The 27,238-nt window shown below is 40.0% G+C and overlaps 1 protein-coding gene across 4 annotated transcripts in view; it reads right to left on the reverse strand.

Moving 5' to 3' along the window:
* The window catches only part of PITPNC1 (phosphatidylinositol transfer protein cytoplasmic 1), a 140,393-nt gene that overhangs the window by 105,691 nt on the left and 7,464 nt on the right, over window positions 1–27,238 (reverse strand). The window contains exons 1-2 of one of the 4 annotated variants that reach the window (XM_077924023.1): window positions 23,004–23,846; window positions 6,476–6,587 (exon numbers count right to left, since the gene is read on the reverse strand). In XM_077924023.1, coding sequence (XP_077780149.1) covers window positions 6,476–6,511 — 36 coding nt within the window. In that variant the 5' untranslated portion in view covers window positions 6,512–6,587; window positions 23,004–23,846. Of the gene's footprint in view, window positions 1–6,475; window positions 6,588–23,003; window positions 23,850–27,238 lie in introns of those variants that run through there. The other 3 variants (XM_028713014.2, XM_028713007.2, XM_077924024.1) reach the window with 3 other exon arrangements.

Consider the following 27,238-nt stretch of genomic DNA (forward strand, 5'->3'; position numbering starts at 1 on the left):
TTTAAAATTTTAAATAGTTCAGCTGGAATACCATCACTTCCACTGGCCTTGTTATTTGCAGTGCTTTCTAAGGCCCATTTGACTTCACTCTCCAGGATGTCTGGCTCAAGGTCAGCAACCACACTATCTGGGGTGTACGAGACATCCATATCTTTCTGGTATAATTCCTCTGTGTATTCTTGCCACCTCTTCTTGATGTCTTTTGCTTCTGTTAGGTCCTTACCACTTTTGTCCTTTATTATGGTAATCTTTGAACGAAATGTTGCTTTCATATCTCCAATTTTCTTGAACAGATCTCTGGTTCTTCCCATTCTGTTGTTTTCCTCTATTTCTTTGCATCGCTCGTTTAAGAAGGCCTTCTTGTCTCTCCTTGCTATTTTTTGGAAATCTGCATTCAATTTCCTGTATCTTTCTCTATCTCCCTCGCATTTTGCTTGCCTTCTTTCCGCCGCTATTTGTAAGGCCTCGTTGGACAGCCACTTTGCTTTCTTGCATTTCCTTTTCATTGGGATGGTTTTTGTTGCTGCCTCCTGTATAATGTTGCGAGCCTCCACCCATAGTTCTTCAGGCACTCTGTCCAGCAAATCTAAATCCTTAAACCTGTTCCTCACTTCCACTGTGTATTCATAAGGGATTTGATTTAGATTGTATCTTACCGGCCCAGTGGTTTTTCCTACTTTCTTCAGTTTAAACTTGAATTTTGCTATAAGAAGCTGATGATCTGAGCCACAGTCAGCTCCAGGTCTTGTTTTTGCTGACTGTATAGAGCTTCTCCATCTTTGGCTGCAGAGAATATAATCAATCTGATTTCGATGTTGCCCATCTGGTGATGTCCATGTGTAGAGTCGTCTCTTGTGTTGTTGGAAAAGCGTGTTTGTGATGACCAGCTTGTTCTCTTGACAGAACTCTATTAGCCTTTGCCCTGCTTCGTTTTGATCTCCAAGGCCAAACTTGCCAGTTGTTCCTTTTATCTCTTGATTCCCTACTTTAGCATTCCAATCCCCTATAATGAGAAGAACATCCTTCTTTGGTGTCACTTCAATAAGGTGTTGTAAGTCTTCATAGAATTGGTCAATTTCCGTTTCTTCAGCACCAGTAGTTGGTGCATAAACTTGGATTACTGTTCTGTTAAAAGGTCTGCCTTGGATTCGTATCGAGATCATTCTATCATTTTTGAGATTGCACCCCAGTACAGCTTTTGCCACTCTTTTGTTGACTATGAGGGCCACTCCATTTCTTTTGCGGGTTTCTTGCCCACAGTAGTAGATATGATGGTCATCCGAACTGAATTTGCCCATTCCCATCCATTTTAGTTCACTGGTGCCCAGGATGTCAATATTTATTCTTGCCATCTCATTTTTGACCACATCCAACTTACCCAGGTTCATGGTTCTTACATTCCAGGTTCCTATGCAATATTTTTCTTTACAGCATTGGACTTTCCTTTCGCTTCCAGGCATATCTGCAACTGAGCGTCCTTTCGGCTTTAGCCCAGCCACTTCATCAGCTCTGGATCTACTTGTACTTGTCCTCCGCTCTTCCCCAGTAGCATGTTGGACGCCTTCTGACCTGAGGGGCTCATCTTCCAGCGTCATAACTTTTATATGCCTGTTGTCTTTGTCCATGGAGTTTTCTTGGCAGGGATACTGGAGTGGCTTGCCGGTTCCTCCTCCAGGTGGATCACGTTTGGTCAAAACTCTCCACTATGACCTGTTCATCTTGGGTGCCCTGCTCAGCATAGTTCATAGCTTCTCTGAGTTCTTCAAGCCCCTTCGCCATGGCAAGGCAGTGATCCATGAAGGGGGCATACAGTGGTACCTTGGGTTAATAACTTAATTCGTTCTGGAGGTCTTTTCTTAACCTGAAACTGTTCTTAACCTGAAGCACCACTTTAGCTAATGGGGTCTCCTGCTGCCGCTGCGGCGCCAGAGCACGATTTCTGTTCTCATCCTGAAGCAAAGTTCTTAACCTGAAGCACTATTTCTGGGTTAGCGGAGTCTGTAACCTGAAGCGTATGTAACCTGAAGCGTATGTAACCTGAGGTACCACTGTACTTGGTACCTTTAGATCCAAATTAGCAGTCATAGCACCAGAATGGTTCCGTTATTCAAATTTCAAAAATGTTTACCACCTCATGTTTATTTATTTACTAGCCATCTCATACATGACATAGTTTGGGAATTCCAAGAAACAAACAAAACCCCAATGCAGTCTGGAAATCTGTGCAGTTTTGAAAGGTTAAGTCCACCATCTTGATTCAAAATGGCATCTAATTGTATAAAAACACAGACAAAACACTACTCTTTGATCTCACGAACTGTCATGCAAAATCTGGTTACGAAATCTTAAGTGGTATCCAAAATGCATAGCCAACAGCCAGGGAAACAGCTTTCTAAAACATATAGTAGATTTATTATATTAAATAATCTGCATCATCCAGAGTTGAGGAGTCGCCACCACAATTAAATGGGTAAAAAGGCACAACTGTTATATTACAAAGCAAAATTAGCAGAATTGGAGGCAGTACAGCTGTCTAAATCTCACCCTTCTGTCCTGACGTCCAGCACTCTCTATAGGCTCAGTTGCTAGTGGAAAGTAACTTGATTCATGCATGACTTTAAAAGAATTGATGCATTATTAATTTATGACAGTAGTCTGCAGTAACTAGCTTGCATTTGTAAGTATCTACCACAATTGCTAGCACTATTGTGGTTTTTAGAATGGTAAAGTGTTAAATATTGAGTTCCTGCTACCCTCTCATGGACTCCTGTTCAATGTGATATGTTGACATCTGGAACTAAGGAAAATGCAGCTGGTGCCAGATCTCAGCTGGAACTCTGTAACTCAGCTGGAAATGGAGTTACGTCTATGCAAGAGGTCTAATCCTATAGGACGTTAGATATCTTCCTTGCTTGGCCAGGCTCAATATGCCATGAAATGCAGCTGGTTCCCCTAATTCAGCTCCAAAATTACACTTAACCACATTACTCTTCTAGAAATGAGCCCAGTGAAATTATATTAGTAAACGTTCTGCGTATTTTAATAGCTGTATTGTCTATATACTTTACAGCATTGTTGCTGCACTAATAGGTCATTCATTACAAGCAAGAGGAAAAAGTTTGTGTTAACATCCATTATTTAATTAAGCACCGGCACAGTTGTGTGCATGTAAGTAGCAGCAGCTTTCCCAATTACATTTACAAATTGCTGCAGAAATCACGGTGGCATTCAGCTTTAACCATATGAATAGAAAAGCAAAACAAAAGTTTAAATGTACTTTTAAAAGAACTCAGACTAAGCTTTGTGGAGCAGTCACACCGCCACAAAGCCTGTGACCCATTAAAGAAAAACTATTATAAATAATTTTGGAATTTACAATTGGAGATTTTTTAAAGGGAAAATCAGAAACACGTATACAGTACTTATGTTATGATGATATTCCCCTCCAGCCTAAGTGTGTGGGAAACAAAATGGTGGTATTAAAGGTTATTCAAAGATATGAAACATGCAGATGGTTCTGTCCAATGGTGAACAAATAAATGGCTGTGGTCCAAATAACTTTTTAGCAGTCCATCATTGGTAAATTCCAGATCTGCCTAAGTATGTGCTTTCGAGACCTATATTATGCACTGTTTTCCAAATTTGTAATTGGAGCATTCTCTTCCTTATGTGTGAGAACAACTGTATATTATTCTAAAAACACCTCCACCCAGAGCAGGACCTGTTCTGTGAGTCCTAAAGTTAACACCACTTCCTTCCTAGGGAAATCCTAACAGCTTTTCTGTCCTGTTCTATTTTGATTGCTGTACTGTTGCTTTCAGATTGCATTATATATCTATGTATATATTGCTGCATTTGTTGTTTTTTCAACTGTTGTAAACATGTAAACTACAGCTAATAGTGTTATATATAAATATATATAAATAAGGACAAATTCATGGTTATAGTAGAGTAGGCCATAGATTGCCAAAGATGAATAGTGAATTGGCGGTTGACATCAACCAGCCACTTTAACCAGCCGCTGTTTTTTACTTGGGAAATTGCCAAGCTGCTGTGGCCTGAAAATGATGCAAGGTGGCTAAGCTTTTGACTCTCTACGAATTATAAGTAGCAGCAACACATTGCATATAGTAAAAGTAACCTAGAGCAGGGGCTATATATTTGTGAGGGGGTGGAAACATAATAATTTTATGCCTGAGTCAGAGAGCCACGTCTGTCATCTTTGACAGGAAGACAGATGGTTGCCACTGAAAACTGATTCCTTCGTGCCCTAGAGCACTACAAATTGCATATTATTAAACTGCATCAGCCAGCAGCAAATCTCATGGCCTGAAGAGTTCTTAATGCTTGTGACATGCGTCTAAGGCTTATGAACTGCAGTGCTGTCAGCAGCCATTACAGAATGAATAGGTTTTGTAATAATAATAAAAAAGTTCGGCATGCTCCATCCCTGCAATTATCATCATTAGTATGATCATGCTAAAGCACTAAGTGATTAATGAGAAGACAACCCTGTTTTAAACTTGACTTCACATATTCTAGTGCTTGAATCACGAGTTGTTCCAAGTGCATGTGCACATGGGGGACAAAAGGGAAACTTATACAGTGCTACCTCGGGTTACAGACACTTCAGGTTACAGACTCCGCTAACCCAGAAATAGTACCTCGGGTTAAGAACTTGCTTCAGGATGAGAACAGAAATCATGCTCTGGCAGCACGGCAGGCCCCATTAGCTAAAGTGGTGCTTCAGGTTAAGAACAGTTTCAGGTTAAGAACAGACCTCCAGAACGAATTAAGTTCTTAACCCGAGGTACCACTGCAATGGGAAATGGGATGTAGCCTCATCTGACTCTGTAGCCCAGAGAGGAGGGAACCTGTGGTTTTACAGATATTGCTGGATTACAGCTCCCATCATCCCTGACCATGGGTCATGTAGTCTGGGGCTGATGGGAGCTGTGAAGTCCAACAATGTCTGGAGGGCCTCAGGTTATCTACCTCCGTTCCTGCTAGAGTCCCATTCAAGAGCACTTTGCTAACACAACACAGGGTATCAAATGAACGAGCCACTCATCCTAGCTCACCTCTGCAACTTGCCAGCAGCCTACACCTGATGACCAGCTGACCTTTTTACAGCTGAGGTTGTTTCTGTTTGCTCTGGCACTCAACACGGTCCTCTGTGCACCAGTAGCAGTTTAGTCATGCTGGCCACATGACCCCGGACAAACGGCAGCTCCCTCGGTCTGAAAAGCAAGATGAGCGCCACACCCCATAGTCACCTTTGACTGGACTTAACCATCCAGGGTTCCTTTACCTTTACCTTTGTAATGTATACCACTTCAGGAGAAGTGTTATTTACATTCTCCCTTTTCCATGATACACTTATAAGAAAAGTACACTATGTATATGCCAAAGAGGGGAGCAAATTTGTGATGGGTGTCCTGACTCTGGAATAATCCCCTGAAGAAGGTATGCCTGGCATCAACACTGTATTATTTTTGGTACCAGGTCAAAACTTTTTTATTTAACCAGATGTTCTAAGTAGCTGCATTTGAGCTGCCTGTATAGTTTTTATTTTTGTTTAATTGTTTGTGTTGTTTTTAATTTCTTGTTGCAATTTTTAATGCACATGTCCTATAAATCAATTTGTGGATAAAGGTATGGTATATTAAAAATAAAATAAAAAGACCCTGCCATGTAGCTCTCTTTATTTGACATCAGCCTCTTCCTCAGCCTTCCCATATGGTCTGCACACTGCTGCTTCCTAATTGATGCTCTCCACTTCCCCGATTATAGATTTAATCCAGTAATTGCTTGGCCCAATCTGAATGCTGTCTATATACATAAACTGTCTTTAATAAACTGTATAAATCAATTGCTCTGGTTTATTTTCTCATTACTATTTCCGCTGTGGTGAACTGTGCTAAAAAATGTCACAATACGCATCATTTAGGTATATGTGTGTATTGCTATATGTGTGGTACATGCGGCAACAAAATGCAGAGCGATCCTAGGCATATTTACTCTGCAGTAAGTCCCACTGTGTTCCATATACTTTACTCTGCGGTAAGAATTGACAGGATGTCAACCACTGAACTAACTCAATTTTTTGTAACACGTCTATGCAGATAACATTTGCATCTGTTTTATTGTTTGTGCTCTGTTTTGAACCTCTGGAAGGAGCCATTTGTATTATTTGATTTGCGGGAAGAAACAAGTTGATTTTTAAAGTAATCTGTAATATCATGTGCTGTCCCCACAAAAGATGGGCTTAAGACACAAATTAATAGGCATGTAGTCTGGGGGAAAGGTGGGGAGGACGGCCAGTGACAACACCAGATGTTAAATGCATGCTATGTACCAGCTCATCCCTTCTGTATATTTGTTTCAAATAGCTATTTCATGAGAAGAAGCTAAACATTGGCTTTACAGTAGTAAATTTTTTCATATCTTTCTTTTTAAATACATCATTTTTTACCATTTTCTTTTCTTGCGATTCATTAAGTACCAGCATAGATGCTTGACACCAGCGGGACTATGGCAGTATAAACGAACATTTTATGATCCAATGTTCTTCAATCAAGTTATGACTATAAACAAAGAGATGAAGCAACAATGAATCTACAAAGCAGAAAGGAATTGTTAAATTCAGTAAGCATGGAAAATTAATTCCCGTAATTCACCTCCCACAATAATGGTCTAGAAGCAGGAATGCGAATCACACATCAGAGACTACACTGCAGGTAGTAAACTGAACGTAGAGTTGTGTAGCTTTCATGAGGAAGAACATTTTGCAAACTGTTCTTAATATCTAATTCTATTACTAATACAGCTGTTGAAAGTGGAAAAAGTAACATCCAGTTCCCATAAACATTTTATCTCCCTTCACATACAATCATAAGGACAGAATTCAGTGCAGCCTGCCTCTGAGTTATGTCTCTATAGATTTGGGGCTAATAGCAACCATCTATATTTTGAAGACAAGGCATTAAAGCTCCATGGAAACTGGGTCCCCAAGAGTTTCCCTATCTTTCTTGGCACTTTCAAATTCCTCATAGATTAAACATGATGGCTGGTCCCCAGTCACACGAGGGAGCAGAGGTCATTTTCTCAGTTGTAAAGTAATCTGAAAAAATACTGCAAGTTCGCCAGGCCTGGGCATAGCACCATAATATCTCCAGAAGATAACAGTTCTATGCAGGAGCTGCATGACACAGGAAGGATAAAATTTTCATTTTCATATATTAGTTCTCTGCACCTCTTTGATGTACCGGTAGTTATAAAGAGGAAGGTGGCATATAAGGGAGAAATACGGAAGAGAGGGCCACACATTCATTTTAAGCACAGTAGTTTTATAAATGGTGCTCACCCAAATTTGGAAAAGCACACATCTTGTACATGCCTGCCTATTTTACAGTGCATAGAACACTTCTGTTCAAGGAAAGCTAAAGAAAGACACAAGACATTTGGGGATCACGTGCTTGTGTCTTTCACAATTGAGTCTCAGCCCACTTAGTACTTCAAAATGGACCCTCACTTTAAGAGAAAAGTTCAAAATTACTAGGTATATTCAAACAGAAACATTTGATAGACACAGTAATGATGCCTCAGGAAAGAACATTTTTCCTCTATAAATTTAGAACAGTCCAATTTATATAAAGTTGAAAGCCATACACAGGATAGAGGGGCCTATTTAAAATAGCTTATGATTGTTAGGAGACTTTTATTGCAAAGAACATTGATTCACTAATTTATATTCATTATCAAAATATCTAAGTCAGGAGCAAAGAGAAATCTTTTTATTCATGGTTTAAAAATAAGGGATTCAAATATTTCACAAAGAATTATGGACAAATTGTTATATTATAAAGTAGAAGTGATTTGTTGTTCCTCAAATCTAATTATCAAAAAAAGAAGAAGAGAGCTTTCTCTGTTATAAAACAGGAAAAAATATGTCTCTTACCCTATTCCAACAACTACATTTAAAGTAAACCATTTGGTCTTTTGTTTCGTAGCACATATCTTTCAGGGCCATTCCCCAATAATGATGTTCAGGAAAAATGTTTTTAATATCTAGAATATAATAAACCTAACAGAAGCTTCTATTATGCATTTGATATCCTATATATTATTTTCCCTATAAACTAAGAGAGAAGGAATAACTCCAAAACACATGCACACACACCTCAAAAAAGCAGAGACTGTTAACAGCCTGATGTTTGATTCTCACTCTCATCAGTACAAGCCAGCATGCCCAATGGTCAGAGTGGATGGGAATTGTAGTCCACCAATAACTGGAAGACCACAGTTCCTCCATCTCTGGTCTACAGTCTATGTATTTTGGACATCTACAGTAACAAAAATACAGTTCAAATACCAATGACATTTGGTAGCTCTGCCCCCTTTTTGTGACATTTTGGGTCACTTCTGGGTCTGGTGCAATGGACACGTGTGCAGTCACGCACATATCGGACACACCTAAAACAGTCGCTGCCTGTTCTACTAGCAGAAACCAGCATGGTGATCCTGCTAGCTAGCACAACAGGGTTTCCCCCATGTGCCATCTCCAAATCCACTCTAGAGGGTCAGGAGTTCCCCCCAGAGCAGCACATGGAGGAGAGGTCATTCTGTTAGGCAAGCAGGAATGCTTGTGCTGATGGAACAATATCCTTAGCACTATTTTGAATTCCACCCTAACTGGTCTTAGGTTACAACCCTATATTCATTTACCTGGAAGAAAGACCTATTAAATTCAACAGGAGTGACCTCTCAGGAGATATACATAGGATTGTGCTATCAGCCAGGTGTTGGTAAACCAACAAATTTTGTTGTCTTGGTAAGACAATTCTTAACTAGGTTTTATTTTATATCTTTAAAATATCAAGCAGCCTGGTACTGACACATTATTTTTGCAATCTTTGTGGTGTGTTGCTGTTATTCAGCCACCCTGAAGCCATGGTTTGTTGCGGACTTTCTGATTATTGCTTGTTGGGAAGCAACAAACACGATACTTTGTTCTGGTGTAAATAGAAGTAAAAGTTTCCTCGTTTGTTTATTCTACTCAGGCCAAGAAGGGGCAAAGTGGGGAACGACTGGCACCATGCATCAACATGCCTCTCTGTCCTGATAACTCTTGATAAACCAGATAGTCTGATGTTAATAGCCACATTCTGTATTAATTATTGTGCAAATTATCAATATGCGCACTGTCAACATGGCTATATAATTTCCATGTCATGAAGGAACAATGTTCATCCTAGTCACTACCAGCCCTTGGTTCTGAAAAGTTCTGAGCACTTGTCTTCAGTTAAGACTAAGGAGTCTTGGCAGGTGTTCCTATATGTGAAAAAAATACAAGAAGCAAATTGAAATCCTTCATTTAAAAGTTATTCCCCTGTCATTGCCTCTAACTCCTATTACACTACTATCAGTTTTCAAGTACAGAAACATAACCAAACTTGCTCAGATACAAAATTCTGGATTAAGAATCATGCTAACATATTACATTTTTAACTGGCTAATTAAGAAAGTCTATAATAATCACACTTAACACTCATTTTAATATTATATGCCATCTACGTATACTATGCATTATTTTTCAGCTTCATCAGAGACCAATGCTAACCTTGGTAGTTAAGAATTAAAACAGGTTTTGCAAAGGCAAAAGCGATCCTACAAATAGCGTTTAGGGACGATCGATACATAATTGTGTTAATCTTCTGCTTTAACAGTACTTGAAAATGCAGTATATTTTGCCTTTATTCACAAAGTGCAACTAGATAGGAGTACAACTTTTTCCATAATTGAAGAATACTACAAGTACGGAAGAGCAAGTTTCACATCTAAGTGGAGTTGTGGGAGTTCTAAATGCGTGCCTATTTCATGTACGTCATCAAAGGTAGAACAAGTGTATATTTATCAGCAAAGCGTTTTCCACAACTGTCAGTGAGTTATCAGGGGTTGATTTTCAACACTCTGGGGCCTAGAACGTACCAGTCTCTTCACTACCCAAAATTACAACTTCATAAATATGTAACCACCTGTTATGCTGTTATTTTGGTGCCATTGCATCTATTTTTATTTGTCTTTACCACCAAGCATGACATACAATACCATGGTAACATAAACAGAGGTGTCTGTATGAAGAGGTTACGCTATAAATAGTAAAGTATAGTCTAAAAGTAACCAACCTATAGACACCTGTTCTTATGACATAACACTTCCACTACAAGATGTTTTGCCTTATTCCAAGATCAATGAAATGTGGAACAAGTCTGCGGAAAATAGAGGGACAGAAAAATATTAAGTAGAGTGTGGCACAGATGCGATGGGAGAGGCAATCCATTATTATAGTCAAGTTCTTTTTTTGTTCAAAACAACTGCTACGATAGCCTAGCGGCAAATGAACCAGAGCAGTTGCTCTTAACATACAAGTCTAGCTTCACTGTTTAGAGCAGTCATAAAGGGAGGCATTCTTCCTGTTTATGAAGCTAAGAAAATGCTGTTTGCAGAACGCTACGGTAGTTTGCAAACTGAAAAAAGCTTCCAAAATTTTTTGTCATGGGATCCAAATAATTTGCTGCTTCAAGCAAGATGCATTTAATCTTGTATAGCCTTGATACCTTTTGTAAAAAGAACCCAAAGCACTTTGTCAGAAAGCGGCTGGCAGGATCTCATCCCAAACAATGCAAAAACATCCATCAGATTGAAGAATTAGCCTCGGAACACTACAAGCAGCAGGCTGAAATGACTAGGATAACAACAATCTTCTTCTGAATCATGAGATCAGGCACCAAAATTGGGAGGTAAAGAAGTTACAAGCTTTGAATTTGACAAAAGTAGAGGAACGAAGGCAGTACAGAGAAACAGAGCCTGGTATTGGAAGAGTGAGCAGGGGAAGAGGTGGTGAAATAAAAAGCAACAGAACAGACCGTGAAAGATCTCCAATGAGTTTGATTGGTTCTACAACTCACACCCTGGAAAGGCCATTTTCAAGAAGATAAACAAGGAGGCTTGGCAAACAGCAACAAAATTAAGCATACCTTAAATCTATTGTTTAACTGGATTGCGTTCAAATATCAGAGTCAGTTAGGGCTGCCATACGTCCGGAATTTCCCAGACATATCCGGAATTCGTCCGTCAGAAATAGCATCCAGGTGGAATTTCCAAAAATTGGTAAAACCCGGGCGTATGGCAACTCATGTCAGAAGTGTTGTTTTTTGGCAAATTTCCTTAAAAAAATAGCGGTGAGGGGGAGCTCAACAACTTTTGTGTCTGGATTTTCATTTTTGAAATATGGCAACCCTAGAGCCAGTATGTATATGTAAACACTAGCCTATAAAGTTACAATACACTGATCAATTAGTTTTAACTTATTAAATTGGCATATATTTGCACATGATTAAAATAAGTTTTGAAAAATCACTTTTTTTACAATGATGCCTTGTCTATTAATGTGTGAAGTGAGGACGGAATGTTTCATCTAAAAAAAATTAACCCAATTATTGTTTTGCCAACACCTGTGTATATCTTACATTTTGTGCATCGAATTAAGTAGACTGAAATAATACATGTGCTAGTCTTTAAAGGTACTACAAACCTGTTTTTGCTGCAGTAAAAGGTAAAGGTAAAGGTACTCCTGCCCGTACGGGCCAGTCTTGACAGACTCTAGGGTTGTGCGCTCATCTCACTCTATAGGCCAGGAGCCAGCGCTGTCCGCAGACACTTCCGGGTCACGTGGCCAGCGTGACAAGCTGCATCTGGCGAGCCAGCGCAGCACATGGAACGCTGTTTACCTTCCCGCTGGTAAGCGGTCCCTATTTATCTACTTGCACCCGAAGGTGCTTTCGAACTGCTAGGTTGGCAGACACTGGGACCGAACGACGGGAGCGCACCCCGCAGCGGGGATTCGAACCGCCGACCTTTCGATCGGCAAGTCCTAGGCACTGAGGCTTTAACCCACAGCGGCTGCAGTACAGACTGACAAGGCTGCTTCTCTGGAAATGAGTTTTATTGTGTTGATAATTGCACTTCTACATATATATTTTTACTGTGACTTTGCCATTGTGTCTCCTGTACCTTCAACATTTAAAAGTTTTGTTTTAATATATTATGCCCATTTGACTATTTTCAAATATAGGCTTGAGAGCCTATATAACAGCAATAAGTAATAGTATGTATTGCCGAAGGGTTAAACTACATGTTCTTTGAAATGTCTTTGGATCCCATGCTTGGGATTCCCCTCTCCCGCCCCCCTTCCACTCCCGCTCCCTAAAAGCAGCACTGGTAGGCTTGTGTTCTTGAGCTGTTGTATAGTTACTTACCAGCTTGTAAACCTCAAGGTCAGTTTAAAGTCATGCACTCAGGAAGGCCTTGTGATGTAAGCAGATACGAGTGCTCAAGAGAGATCAGATCTCTTTGTTCAAGCAAGTCTTTTTGCATACTTGTGGGCAGGGAAGGTAAATACACACAAAGCAACAGCAAAAGTAGAAGAGATTTGGATCCGCTTCTTTATCAGTTCTGAAAGTTAGCTGGCTGGAAACTGAACATGAAAGGAAAATTTACACCTTTTTTTTTAAAGAGTAAAACTGCGATGAGGGGAAAGGCCATAGCGGTAGAGCATCTGCTGGCATCTATAAGTAGACTGAAAGCCTGGACAGAGACTGCCAGTCACTGCAGACAGTTCTGCGCTAGATGGGTTAATGGTTTGGGCTCAAGTGTAAAGCAACTTTCTATGTTCTGTAAAGGACACGGGTGGCGCTGTGGGTTAAATCACAGAGCATAGGGCTTGCCGATCAGAAGGTCGGCGGTTCGAATCCCTGCGACAGGGTGAGCTCCCATTGCTCGGTCCCTGCTCCTGCCAACCTAGCAGTTCGAAACGTCAAAGTGCAAGTAGATAAATAGGTACCACTCTGGCAGGAAGGTAAATGGAGTTTCTGTGCGCTGCTCTGGTTCGCCAGTAGCGGCTTAGTCATGATGGCCACATGACCCGGAAGCTGTACAGCTGCTCTCTCAGCCAGTAAAGTGAGATGAGTGTCGCAACCCCAGAGTCGGTCACGACTAGACCTAATGGTCAGGGGTCCCTTTACCTTTATGTTCTGTAAGATGAACAAATTGAATAAACTAATGCTTTATTTATATCCGCCAATTGCTATTCTTTGAAACAATACTTTTTTCAAGAGAAGTCAGAATTAAAATCTAGGCATGCTGAGAGTGAGAATCCAGAGGCTAGTTTTGTTTTCTCCTGGAGTCCCAATATCATCAAGGTGAAACACAAGTTGACTCCTGATCTTCTTGGGCCGGTCTGTGTTTCAAATGCAGAATAATACATCTGATTGTATGCATGTATCTATCTAATCATTGGCAGTTCTCAGTGGTATTACACCATGACAGCAAATATTTTAATTAAGCAGACATGGAATAATGATCCATTAGAGAGGCCTAAACTGCTTTTATCATTCTTTACAAAATATTCTTCACTTTCTCTTAAGACAAGTGACCAGAGACGATGCTGCCTACGGAACACTCAAAAACCCCAATGTGCTCACAGGCCTAAAAAGGTTGCTAGCCCCTGGAATAGTGGAATAACTAATATTATTAAAAGAACCAATGTTAGGGGAGGGAATATCTTTATTTTCCAAGGGGCAGTTTCAGTGTTAGAAACTGAGATATGAAAGCTAGGAGCTAAATGGCACCTTAAACCGAGGTTATGTGCACAACTATGTCTAGGCACATTTTTTTAATAACAGGAATACAAAGCTGAACATGAATGAACTGCAGCTAAAGTATTATGTTCAGTTTTCACATGGTCTAGTTCTTCCTCTGTCGCCGCCCCCCAATATTCTTAAGAGGGTCTCTTCTCCAGTCTTCGGAGAGTAGCTGGAAGTGGGGAGGCAGAAAAAGGTCCTCCTTTCCTACCACTCTGCAGTTTTAATCTGAAATCTTAGGCGCAGTACTGTGCCCAGAGCACAAAAACAGCTTGCACTAATGAAATTCCCTGTTGCAAAATGCGCCTGGAACAATGGGATTTTCAAACACTGGGCAGTTCACCAAGAAAATAGTAAGGAAGATTTCAGATCCTTTTGAATGCTTCTTAGGAGAGCTACAATGATTGATTCCTTAATGCTTGTGATGTTCAATTTAAATATTTTATGGATTTATAGAATGGAGGTTTAAGTATGCATTTAGGAGTTACTGAACTGAAATAAATATTGTTATTCATACTATATCTGCTGATTATATTTAGACTATGTTTGTTTGTCGGCTTGTATGTGTATTTTTAAACATTTAATTATATACTGCACATATGCATGTGTGCACTATATATATAGTCACAGGAAGCATGACCAGAAAGAGAGGAAGAGGAGAATAACTATGGCAGCAGAGTCCATGTGAACAGAAGAAAGTGAGACAATGAAAGACCAGAGAGAAAACTGCAGTAATCAGTGTTAGAAATAATTAGGCTGGACATGCATTAGAGTTTGCATGAAGGAAAAGGAAGGCTCATACTCTTGTAATGTGGTAAAAGAGAGAAGCGCCATGAGTTTGCATAAGGCCGCATATGGGGAGGGGGTTTGAGACTGCTCAGCCAAAAAAGAAGCTGGCTCGCATTTTAGTCCAACCTGTTTTACAACTGCTGTGTACCAACTTGAAAACTTCATTGACAATCCCAAAGTCTCATTTCTGATCAGTCACTGCCAGTTCAGACTTCATTTGTGCCTTTTCTTTGCCTCAATATGCATCACTTTACACTTGCTTATATTGAACATCATTTGCTACTCTAATGCAAATTAAAATAGAGGTCCTTTTGGAGATCTGCTTATTCCTGTTCTCAGCTTCTGTTGCTTAACCAGTTGCTGATCTATAAGAGGACGTCTCCTATTATTCCATGACTACTAAACTTACTCAAGAGTCTTTGGTGAGGGACTTTATGCATAACCTCCAAGTGTCCTGTTTTAAGCGGGACATCCTGGAGTGACAGAAGCCACCCTAGCTTCTTATCCCAATTTGGGATGTCCTGTTTTGGCTCCTGTGCTCTGGCACAGGTAGGAGGGGGACAAGCAGACGGGCAAGCAAGGGGGCGGTGACAGGGAGGAGGCAAGCAGGTGAGCGATAGAGTTGTGGGTGGTGCCCCGATTTGCCCTCCCAAAATGTTGGGGGGTATGCTTAATCAAAAGCTCTTTGAAAATCTCAGCACACAGTGTTGACTGGATCATCGTCTATATGTTTACTGGTATTTTAAAAGAGCTCTCAAAGGTTAGTTAAACTTAGATGAGCCATACTGGTTCTGCTTCCGCAAGACCTGTTTGTCTATATTCTTGATACTCTATCTTTAATGGTGCTTTCTCCCAGTTTTCCTGGAGCAGCCTGTAATTTCCCAGAACTCCCCTGGATCCTGTCTATTTCCAGTGCTTACGCATGGAGGCTGATCTTAGGGACAAGTTCATCTGAGCTATTTAAGAACTCTTGGATGGATGCCATCTGTGATTTAAAACAGTGATTTGTCTGTTTTAAATCTGTCAATAAGGCCTATAACTCCATCTCATTGTTTATTTGCCTTCCTAAGAAAGTTAGTTCAAGGGCAGGCAGCTGCTCTACATCTTTCACTGTGGAAAACAATGCAATGAATTCAGCTGCTCTGCAGTCCCTCCCACCTTTTAAGCACACCTTTGACTCCTTTTGCTACCCCACCTCGCTAGCTGGCTTCTTACTTCTAACAAATTTAAATATTTTGCCGGTGGTGGTTTTAATGTGTTTAGCAAAGTGCTCCCCAAATACTTTTCATACACTTGCATTTACTTTGCTAAAGTTTATGTTCCATTGTTATTTCCGTTTGGACAAGACTTCAATTGTTTGAAGGAAACCTTGGCCCTGGAGTAGTTTTCCTGATAGTCAACACACTTTCTAACTGAACTTCTATTATTGTGGTTTTGACTAACCCTAAGGCATTCTGAACAGATTTGATCTTCTTGACTTTGACTTTAGTTAGAAGTGCTGTGAGTCTTTAGCCTTGGAAAAATTTGCAGTATGTGGCAATAAGATCCTGTGGCTTGTTGATTTTGAAGGTGGACCAAAGTCTAGGGATTCAGTAAGCTTTTAACTAGCTTGGACTGGTGGAAGTTTCATGAGGATGCAATGATACATGCTTTATTAAAAAGGTAAAGGTACCCCTGCCCATACGGGCCAGTCTTGACAGACTCTAGGGTTGTGCGCCCATCTCACTCTATAGGCCGGGGGCCAGCGCTGTCCTCAGACACTTCCGGGTCACGTGGCCAGCGTGACAAGCTGCATCTGGCGAGCCAGCGCAGCACATGGAACGCCGTTTACCTTCCCGCTAGTAAGCGGTCCCTATTTATCTACTTGCACCCGGGGGTGCTTTCAAACTGCTAGGTTGGCAGGCGCTGGGACCGAGCAACGGGAGCGCACCCCGCCATGGGGATTCGAACCGCCGACCTTTCAATCGGCAAGTCCTAGGTGCTGAGGCTTTAACCCACAGCGCCACCCGCGTCCCTAGCTGTTTATTTCTTTATTTTTATTTGTCCTGTTACATTTCATTCAGGATTGCCGAGTTTATCTCTTTTTAACATTTCTGTGCTTTGATTTAAATATATATTTCCAATTTATCTTATTTTTGGTTTAACTGGTCCCTTTCTGATTACCACCACCAGCTCACTGAAGCAAGCTAACTGGAGGGAAATTCAAGAACTAATTTGAGATAGCTGTGGACAGTAGCTAACCAGTAGATTCCATGAGTGATAGTTTAAGGACAAGTTGTACATGGTCATCTTGCTGGTGATGCCACTGTTCTCCTTTAAGAACTACAGTGTGTATAACATTATTTCTCAATTAGTATTCTAATGGCACACTTTGAGAAAGGAGTGGCCAGGGAACTCCTTTACCTGAAAAGCCCAGATAGAAGATCCTAAGGGAATGGACTGTCAGCTGATATATAAACTTATTATTATTATTATTATTATTATTATTATTATTATTATTACTACTACTACTACTACTACTACTGCTACTACTACAGTGGTATCTTGGTTCTCAAACTTAATCCGTTCCGGAAGTCTGTTCCAAAACCAAAGCATACCAAAACCAAGGCGCATTTTCCCATATAAAGTAATGCAAAATAGATTAATCCATTCCATACTTTTAAAAACAACCCCTAAAACAGCAATTTAACATGAATTTTACTATCTAATGACACCATTGATCCATAAAATGAAAGCAATAAACAATGTACTGTACTATAAAACAAATAAAGCAGTATTGTAGATGATAAAAAATTTAAAAAATAATAATAATTCTTACCTGCACTGATGATAGTCATTGTTTGGATTGGGGGCTTTTATCCATTTCCACAGTCACACAAACAAACAAACAAACAAACACAGTCACAAAAACAAATTAACCGAAAAAGCCTCAAAAACAAAAAACGCAAAATAGCAAAAATAAAAGCACCAACTATACCGTAAGCTCCAAATATCACCTCAGAACACTGCAATCGGAAACAGAAGGCTTGAATTACAATGGGGGGGGGGGTTTGCAAATTAGCAGCACAACAGGAAACACGAAACGGAAGGCTTGAATTACAATGGGGGGATGCAAATTAGCTGCGCAACAGTGAAAACGGAAGCTCAGGACTCAAAACAGAGCACGTTCAGCTTCCGGGAAAAAGTTCGAAAACCAGAACACCTACTTCTGGTTTTACAGCGTTCGGGTTCCAAGTTGTTCATGAACTAAAGCTGTTCAAAAACCGAGGTACCACTGTATTATTATTATTATTATTATTATTATTATTATTATTATATTGATTGAATTCATATACCGCCCTTTACCTGGAGGTCTCAGGACGGTTCACAGAAAAGACTTACTGGACTCTCAACTTATATAACTGAATATTTTGCTCACTGTTATGATATTGGCTATCTTCCTGCACTACTGAATTGTGTTCCTTAATATTGCATGTTTTATTGTGTTGTTTTACTGAAATCAAACTCTTTGGATTGATGCTGTTAAACCATCTTGAAGGTGTTATTGAACAGAAAATGTGGGATAAAATATTTTTTAAAAAACAACAATAAATACTATTGTACTTCAAGATAATGAATATGCTAAGCAGAATATATTTTCCTACATTTCATGCTCTTGCTTAAGAACCAGGAACGATCAACTCCTTAGGGCAAATATATACTCAGATGTTTCAGCAAGTGCCATAAAATCAATACTAAATTATACCACAGGGAATGTTTATATTGTAAACAATTGTTAGTTCTTTCTACTGGCTAGATAGGAGTAACATTCATTATGGTTGTATTTTTTGAAAAAGAAACTGGCCTCAGGCTTACAAACTGGAGTGTCTTCAGCCTTAGGTGGGCAATCTCGTTCGGCTGAAATAGCGATGAGTGAACTAATTTAATGAGATATGTCATCCAACTTGGCAAGATTGCCCAAAAAACATGTTTTGCAAGATCTGCCTTCGTTCTCAGGTAATACCAAGCCAAGCCAAATCATGGCCTAGCGCAAATGACCAAACGTGGGCTGCTCAAGAGGACAAACCACAAGGCACACCTTGATTACAGCCCGTGATTTGCCTGGTAAACAGCTAAACCATGAGCCAAGCATTAGCTGACATATGAAGTCAAACTGTGGTTTGGTTCAGCACAGCAGCATAATGACCAGTGAAGAGCAAATTCATTCTTTCCAGGGGCCTGCATGTTTGCTCATTTGTGTCTTGGTTTGGCTTAGTGGGCCTGTGAACAGACCAATTACGATTTTTGCTGATGTGTAAGTAGCTAAGATAGGGCTGGGCGATACCTGGTTTTCAACATCACAACATATCACAATGTCTGAAATAAGGATGGAGCTATGTAGAGGCACTGGCTGGCTTCATGGTTTTCCCCCAAATTGTGATTTTTGCATAGCACACACACACACACACACATCACGATTTGCGATATATTGCCAGGTCAAAAATTACGAAACCAGTATCACGATATGGACTTCAAACCAGTTTTGGACGATATATTGATATATTGCCTAGCCCTATAGGCAATGGGACCTACAACAAAATGTTGCCATGTGGGAGCCTCCTGTTCACCGTATTCCATTCCACTTCCCCCATTTCTTATTCCACAACTGTCAGCTAGCATTCCATGGCCCCAGAGCACACTCAGTTTTCATTAGGTTTTGTAACTCCCCCCCCCCCGTTATTTATTTTTTATTGTACTTCCACAGATCTCAGGATTATCCTGAGCCTACTGATCTCTGTCTCTTGCACACAAATGGCATCATTGTGGTTACATGAGCATAGGCACTCAGAAGACTTGAATCAAGTCTTCTGTCAGTATAATAGATATGATTTATCAGAGTTCTGCGTGCATTGGAAAAAAACTGTAATCATAACGGAAAATTTTACCACAAAACTACTGAAGATGGGATTCTGACATTTTACTCAACTCACTCAAGTCACATGAGACTTTGAACAAATATATTAACTGTTCAATGAAAAAGTCCCCTTTGATGATGAATGTTTAAAGGTCATATGCTCATAGCCTTTTTAAAAAACTAAAGGAAAGTAACAGGATAGCAATGAAGCCAAGGGAAGCAACAGTTAGTTGCTAACATCTTAATCACACAATGTTCTTGTACATTTACCATTGCTTTCTGCACAAAACGACAATAGTTAAAAAGAACATTACCAAGATTACTTAGGCTACAGTCTCAGAAGAGGAACATATTTCAGAGCCCTCAAGAAACACACTCCAAGGCAGGCTAATTTAAATCAATTTTCAAGTTTTCTATCAAATGTTTACTGAACAAAAAATGCATAAAATTTGGTTGCTTTTGAAACTAATTAACTTCTATATTACCAGGGCATAATCCAAAATTGCTTCTCATGCAACTAACATGTATTTTCTACTACACAATGTAGAGATGAAGCAATTGGCCCGTTATATATATATATATATATATATATATATATATATATATATATGCAGGTTTTGGTGTCCTCGGGTATCTTCCCGTGTAAAAGTTGGGGTGTCTAGGCGACGTTTCGACGAGGTCTCACTCGTCATCTTCAGGCTGGTGCTTTCGGCTTCTTGTTACTGGAACAGTTCCAGTAACAAGAAGCCGAAAGCACCAGCCTGAAGATGACGAGTGAGACCTCGTCGAAACGTCGCCTAGACACCCCAACTTTTACACGGGAAGATACCCGAGGACACCAAAACCTGCATTCCTGTACCCGTGAAAATCTACGAAAGCATATATATATATATATATACACACACACACATAAGGACACTAAGCAAGCTCAGATACGTGAGCTCTATCATAAGCCTATGTTAAAATGCATCTTGGTTCATCAAGCCATGATTTGATTTTATATGCACAAGCCAAAGGTGAGGCCCAGGTTTGTGTGCTTTCGTTTGCCCTTCATGCATAGGGCTTCCCTGCCCAATACCTTGGTTTCAGGCAGCCAGCTTGCCAGTTTTATCCAAATTGGAAAACTTTACTGGGTTTGCCTTGCAAAACAGAACTAGAAACCAAATTTCCAATTCTGTTTTGCAGAGAAAGCACAAACCATAGTTTGCCAACCAAAACTTCTAACTAAGTTTTATCTCAAACCAGGAAAGGAGGCAGGAAGTGCAAGAACAAGGAACAAAGGGAGGGAGAGGCAGTAATGAAACCCAATAATCCAGCTATGCGTAATGTCAAACTGTTTGATGTCACATCTGAATCACCGCAGTGTGTTTGATAGTCAGTTTTAAGTGATTAGAATGTAGGCTTTGTTTGTATTACATTCAGATATCATTTTAAACTAGGTTATTTTCTAGAAACACTATCACAAACTTCCAAGTAATATAATTAAAATTAACTGTTATTGAAGTTAAGTTTTTCCTCATCCAGGGTGGCATCCTGTTCGGATCTGTATGTATAATTTCAATGCCTATAGGCGAAGTTGTCCATAACTTGTTGCAGATAGCCAACAATTACTAATTCATTTTAATTGTTTGGGACAGGGAGCTCAGCACAGATACTGTATAAGAGTGAAATATATTTAAAAAATAAAAAAACTGTCCAGTAGCACCTTAGAAACCAACTAAGTTTGTTCTTGGCATGAGCTTTCGTGTGCATGCACAAATATAGACTAACATACATACGTAGAAGTAATGTCCATTAAGTTCAATAGGACTCATTCCCAAGTTAGTGTCCACCGGATTGCAATTTTATTCACAGTATAAAGTAGCAGCAAATTGTACCAATGCACATCCACAAATCTTTGTTAAAAGATGGTTTTGCATTTGACATACTTTGATGGCACTACAGAAATACTTACTTAAAAGGTCTACATAAGCTGCCCTTGAAGAGGCATCAAAGGTTTTCAGATATTTACACAACACCTGGGGTTTTAATTCTGACTCATGCAAAACTATTCTCTTCAAACTACTAGGCATAAAAACTTTTGAAAATGGGAATGGGGGGGGGGTGAGCAGGGGTCGCTTTAAGGTTGTAAATGTCCACAAATGGCTAACCCAGATACACAGTGGGGGGTTTTATGGACTAATAATTCATTTGGAATTATTTGCAAACCTGTTTTAAACACTAGAATGTTGGCTTTGCTGGGAAGGCTGGAAAAGATAAGGAACTATTGAAGGAAAAACCAACACAACAACCAATTACATGTACCTCCAGCAAACACAGTATGAGCTTTCTAGATCCCAACCGGTTCACTGTCTGCAGATGTACGAAATACTATGTAGCCAGCAAATACATACAGGTACAAAGTAGATTGCACTGGAAACCTCAAAACTGTATTTCTCTTTACTGTAGTCGTTTTACACAAGGCAGGCAGAAATGTGGTACTTTTGATACATTTCACTGCTTCTAGTGCAACAACCGAAATGTTTCATGCCAGATAGTCCAAGCAGGCTTCCGAAACACATGGAGTACAAGTGCTATGTTTATTTATTTTTTACAGAAAAAAATATACCTGCAACAATCTACTAGTGATATTCTTACCACTATTGTATAAATTTCTGCATCAAAAGATGGGAACAAAGTTCTATGGAAGAATATGTTCAAAGCTCCCCCTTGTGGACTACAGTGCTGTCAGGTATGTTTTTTTTAACAAAAATAAAATGAATGTATTTGCGCATTGCCAAAAGATGAAACGGAAAATAAACTTCCATGATAAGGACTGAATAGCAATTAAAACAACAAGCATAACATTTTAATATGAATCTGAAAACAAAGGGGAACTTAGATGTTCACTGCATGTACAACATCACAACTTTACTCCAATAAATATAAACATTCATCAAAGCTGTAGCTTATGTACTGAAGTCTTGTTGCCTTCCGAGTATATAACTACCATGATCAACATACTTAATGTTGTTTTGCCTTTGTCTGCCATTTGCTCTCAATATGTGTGTGCTACACTCAGTACCTAAAATACACTGTGCTTTAGTAAAATATATCAACAACTGAATGGCTACATTAAAAGTTTCACTACTAGAAGAATTGAAGCTCACTTACAAATGCTACTTTACATAGGAGAAACTTTGAAAAATTATCACACATCTAAATTTGAAGTATGGAAGGAGCACGTTTTGAGAACAGGATGGCTTAACCAAACATTTTTATTTTTTAGAAATTTCACTGGATTAATTCTTGCCACATGGATTCCATTCCAAATCAGTCCTGCTCAAAGTGTGCGTACCTGCTTATGTTTGCATGTGTGTTCTTAGCAAAGCTTAGTAGCCAATCAGAACTCTGATGACACAGTAAATTGGTATATTTACTTTTTGCTTGCATGCACTTTCCTTCCATCGCAACAGAAATACGACTCCATGAACTAGAGTGGAGGGAAAAATCATTTCATAATAGTAGAAAGAACCCAATAAAACACCACGGTCATTTATTAACTCTTCTCCACTCCAGTCACATTCGGGAACAACTGTTAAAACAAAGCGCTAAGCATTACTATGTACTGCACTTACCTCTTCAACTGTCAAAGGCATACAGATCCGATACTCCTTCATGAGCATATTCCTTCACATTAAATGCAAATCAGCAATTTAGGAGAAATGTAATCACAGTGCACCCCAACTGCAGCAAGAACAAAAAGGGGGGGATCTTTTTTATATCTTTTTGAAAAAATCAGCAAGGTCTACAGCACACTGTAGTATGTGTGCTTGACAATGTATGTAGAAATTGCCACTGCCACCATCTAGAAAGCTGATCTAGCAAAAAAAGGAAAAAAACAGAATTTCTTCTCTCTTCCAGTTTTCCTGCTTCAAACTGAGATCATGTGATTTTTCACTCACACATACACAAAGGAGTCTCAAACATAAAATGCTATCATAGTGAATGGAGAGACATCCACTGGAAATGCATTAAAATCTACAATTTCTTTCCAGTTGCATCAAGACATTCCTAGAGCAGCCGAGGTGGGGGAGGAAGTAAAAATAAATGAAATAGTCCACAGATGTTAATGTCACCAGCAGCGGCAGCGGCAGCAGCAGCGCACGGGATCAGCGGCAGCAAAGATGCAAAGCTTATTTCCAAGACAAAGGGTTTATAACGTTTCCTTCCCAGGCTGGTAAACAAGGCTCTCTCTCTCCGCTTCACTGTACTAAAGCTGATGTTATGCCTTTCAGCATTACTGCACCCTGAGGGAGAGACAGGATGTGTCTTGGCTTTTCCTTCCACCTTTGATCGTTCTTGAGGGCTGGGTTTCCCCCACCAGAGCTGTGTGTAGGTACTGGTCGGGTCCTATCTGGTCGTGCTGAGAAGTCTCTGCAGCAGCAGCCTTAGAAAGGGTGTGAGTGTGTGTCTGACATCAGCAGCCACAGCAGGAAGGATGGCCCCATCCGGCCAATAGGGAAATGGCATAGGGAGAAAAAAAACGCAAACGTTTTAAACAAAACAGCATGTCTCTGCTGAAGTGTCAGCCAGCACAAGGAAAGCAAGCTGCAACTGAATTCAAATAAAATCCAAAGGGATAATTGCTTTCTCCCCACTCTCCACGCATATCTCCCCTCCCCTTTTGGTTCTTGCAGATTGATTTCAGGCCATTTAGAAAAATGCAAGAAGCAGCAGTTGGGTGAAACTGACATATGGTATATGACTAATTTAGAGGCAATTCCAGACAGCGATAGCTACTAAGCTGTTCCTAGAGATCTGGGGGGAACCTTTGCTGGATGTGTTTAGAAATAAAACTAAGCATGAGATACATGCAAGAAGAAAACTCTTCTTCACTGGAGGCAACAACACCTGCAAAATCTTTTATGCATGGCATTTTTAAAACTATTTCTGTTGTAATAAACCAGGAACGGTTATGGTGGTGGTGGTCCCACCTCTACTCACACTTCCACCAGCCATTTTATGGTGATCTATTGCCTGCTATGGGACGCGGGTGGAGCTGTGGGTTAAATCACAGAGCCTAGGACTTGCCGATCAGAAGGTCATCGGTTCGAATCCCCGCAATGGGGTGAGCTCCCATTGCTTGGTCCCTGCTCTTGCCAACCTAGCTGTTCAAAAGCACGTCAAAGTGCAAGTAGATAAATAGGTGCCGCTCCGGCGGGAAGGTAAACGGCATTTCCGTGCGCTGCTCTGGTTCGCCAGAAGCAGGTTAGTCACGCTGGCCACATGACCCGGAAGCTGTACGCCGGCTCCCTCGGCCAATAAAGCGAGATGAGCGCCACAACCCCAGAGTCGGCCACAACTGGACCTAATGGTCAGGGGTCCCTTTACCTTTCTTGCCTGCTATCTGTGGACCCTTGGGTCATGATGCATTTCACACAATAGCTCCAATTTTGCTGGAGTGTTTAATAGTAGCAAAGGAGTGTCTTGTGGCCTTTGTGATTCCTGACAAACCTCTAGAGACACTCAAACAAAAACAAGTGACTCATGGGAAAAAAAAAGAATCCCTTAAGAGTATAATCACCCAAAGCATCTGAAGAGTTTTAAAGCATCAATATACACGCCAAAGAAATACCTTCAAAACCCTCCATGATTGCCTGCCCCCCATCTGAAACATCTCTGCTCTTACATCCCAACAGATCTCTTCCTGTTTCACTTGTCCAGCTCCACCAACCTCATGGAAGGTCTCCTGCTCCTTGAAACAATTGCACCCTTTCTTCTTTGACTCCTCTAATTGCTTGGAGCTGCCTCCCAGAATGCCTCAGTGCAACCACTTCCTTTGTTTCCTACAAATCCCACTTCCAAATTCATACTTTCTTAGAAGCCTTTGGAACAACCCCATAGTCCCAATACCATATTGTAATGAAGCCAAAGTATGTGTAATTGAAATAATCACATATCCCTTCACCAGGGGCAAAGCTAGGCTTTATTTCACCCAGGTCAAAGACCCAGTTTGGCACCCCACCATGGGCATTTGGACGCACACACACACACACACACACACACACACACACACAGCCCAGCTAGTTCCCCATAGCTACAGCTCTGCCTTCAGCTGTCTGTGCCAGCTTCTATTTTCCATCCCCTTTCTTTGGCAGTTTCCTATGGGTGACATCCAGTTGTGACAGCCTGATTGCACAAAGAGCTTCTTCTCACAACAAACAGGACTTCCACTCCTTCCCTCTGCACACACATACACACACACTCCGGAGGAATCTTCCAGAGAAATTGGGGACAAGTGAGGTTGTGACTTATGAAAGGCTGAAGGGTTATTGGATCGTACCCTATATAGCTGTTGTTAGATTGAAAGCCAAACGAGATAGGGAACAGCCAAACTTCTACTTTGTAAGTGACCATATAGATAATGCCATTAATATGTCTTATTTGCATTCTATGCTGATCTGATTTCAGAAACAGCAACTGCACTGGTCTGCAATGGCTTGGAAGCAGCACAGTAACAGCAGCACAGATTCTACAGTAGCTCTTCTGCTTTTAATTGTGCAACTTCGGCAGAAGCAGAACAACATCTCTGCATTTGTTTTCACTGTTATATCTCATGCTAGAATGTTGTAGGAGAAAACAGCCCTTGCATGAGTAGAAAATGACTTCTATTCGAACTATTATTTTTTGTAAGTCGTTCTGAAAAAAGCAGAGGAAAGGTGTTCTAGATAAATAAATCTTACTGCCATGCTGAAATAACATCTGAAAGAAACTAAAAGCAAGTGATGAAATATGGATTATGTAAAAACTGGTCATTTTTCTTTTCTACTTCCTCAATCTTTGAGTTAGGAATCCTGAACTAGTAGGCTTTTGTTCTGATCCATGACAGCATTTTGCAACAAACTGTAAATAATAATGATGATGATGATGCAGGTATTGCAATATTAAGCTTGTATTCTTAAAAAGAAATGTGCAAGTCCTTTATAAATATAAAAGGACAGCACAGGACATACAAAAACAGGATATAACAACCTCACCCATTTCCTTTTTGAGCAGCATTTCATTAACAGCCCTCAACTCTGTAAAGCAGTCATAGCTTCTCATATCAGTTAGAAATGCCTCAATGAAAACACATTGCCATTATTATCTTCTTTTAGCAGGCATAATCCTTTTCCACTTTTGAAGCAAGCAATGCGCAAAAGATAAAAAGCTGATACATTTTAATTATGTTTGAATGTCAACATTTAAAGCTCATTCATTAACAAGCATAATAACTTATATTCTCAAATTGCCCCTGAAAGTTATGTCATGTAAATTATATGTGCTTCTCAAAATGTCACCGTGATCTTGAAGAACCAGCAACCCAAACATTTAATATAAAAATACATCAAGTACTAAATATAAGCATGAGAGACTAACAGTGCAGTCCTAACCACATCTACTCAAAAGCAAGTGCTATTGAATTCAGTGGTGCTTTCTCTCAGGAAAATGGGTTAGGATTGCAGCCAAAGTTATTTCTATTTCTTTAACACTTTTGCACTGAAACATCACCACAATTGGCATTGTACCTCCTTATAGTACATGAAGACTTTTGTTAGAATGCTAGCTGTCTTTTTTTCTGCCCAAAAAATAGATGAAGGCAGTACTTTCTACTAAAGAATACAGTGCCTGAAATCAGTTCCCAAAACTTGGATTTACAAGATGCAACTATTAAAGTTAAATTTCCTTACAAATATCAAACAAATTTTGAAATTCAGATTTGCCTATATGCAACCTTAGGATCTGTAAGCCTTAGTCCAGAGACAAACACTGCCATCTAGTGGTAATATAAGCCACTTCAACTCTTGCTTAGCTCTTCTGCACTCCAATG

This window comes from Podarcis muralis, chromosome 2 (genome assembly GCF_964188315.1).
Source record: "Podarcis muralis chromosome 2, rPodMur119.hap1.1, whole genome shotgun sequence".
NCBI lineage: Eukaryota > Metazoa > Chordata > Lepidosauria > Squamata > Lacertidae > Podarcis > Podarcis muralis.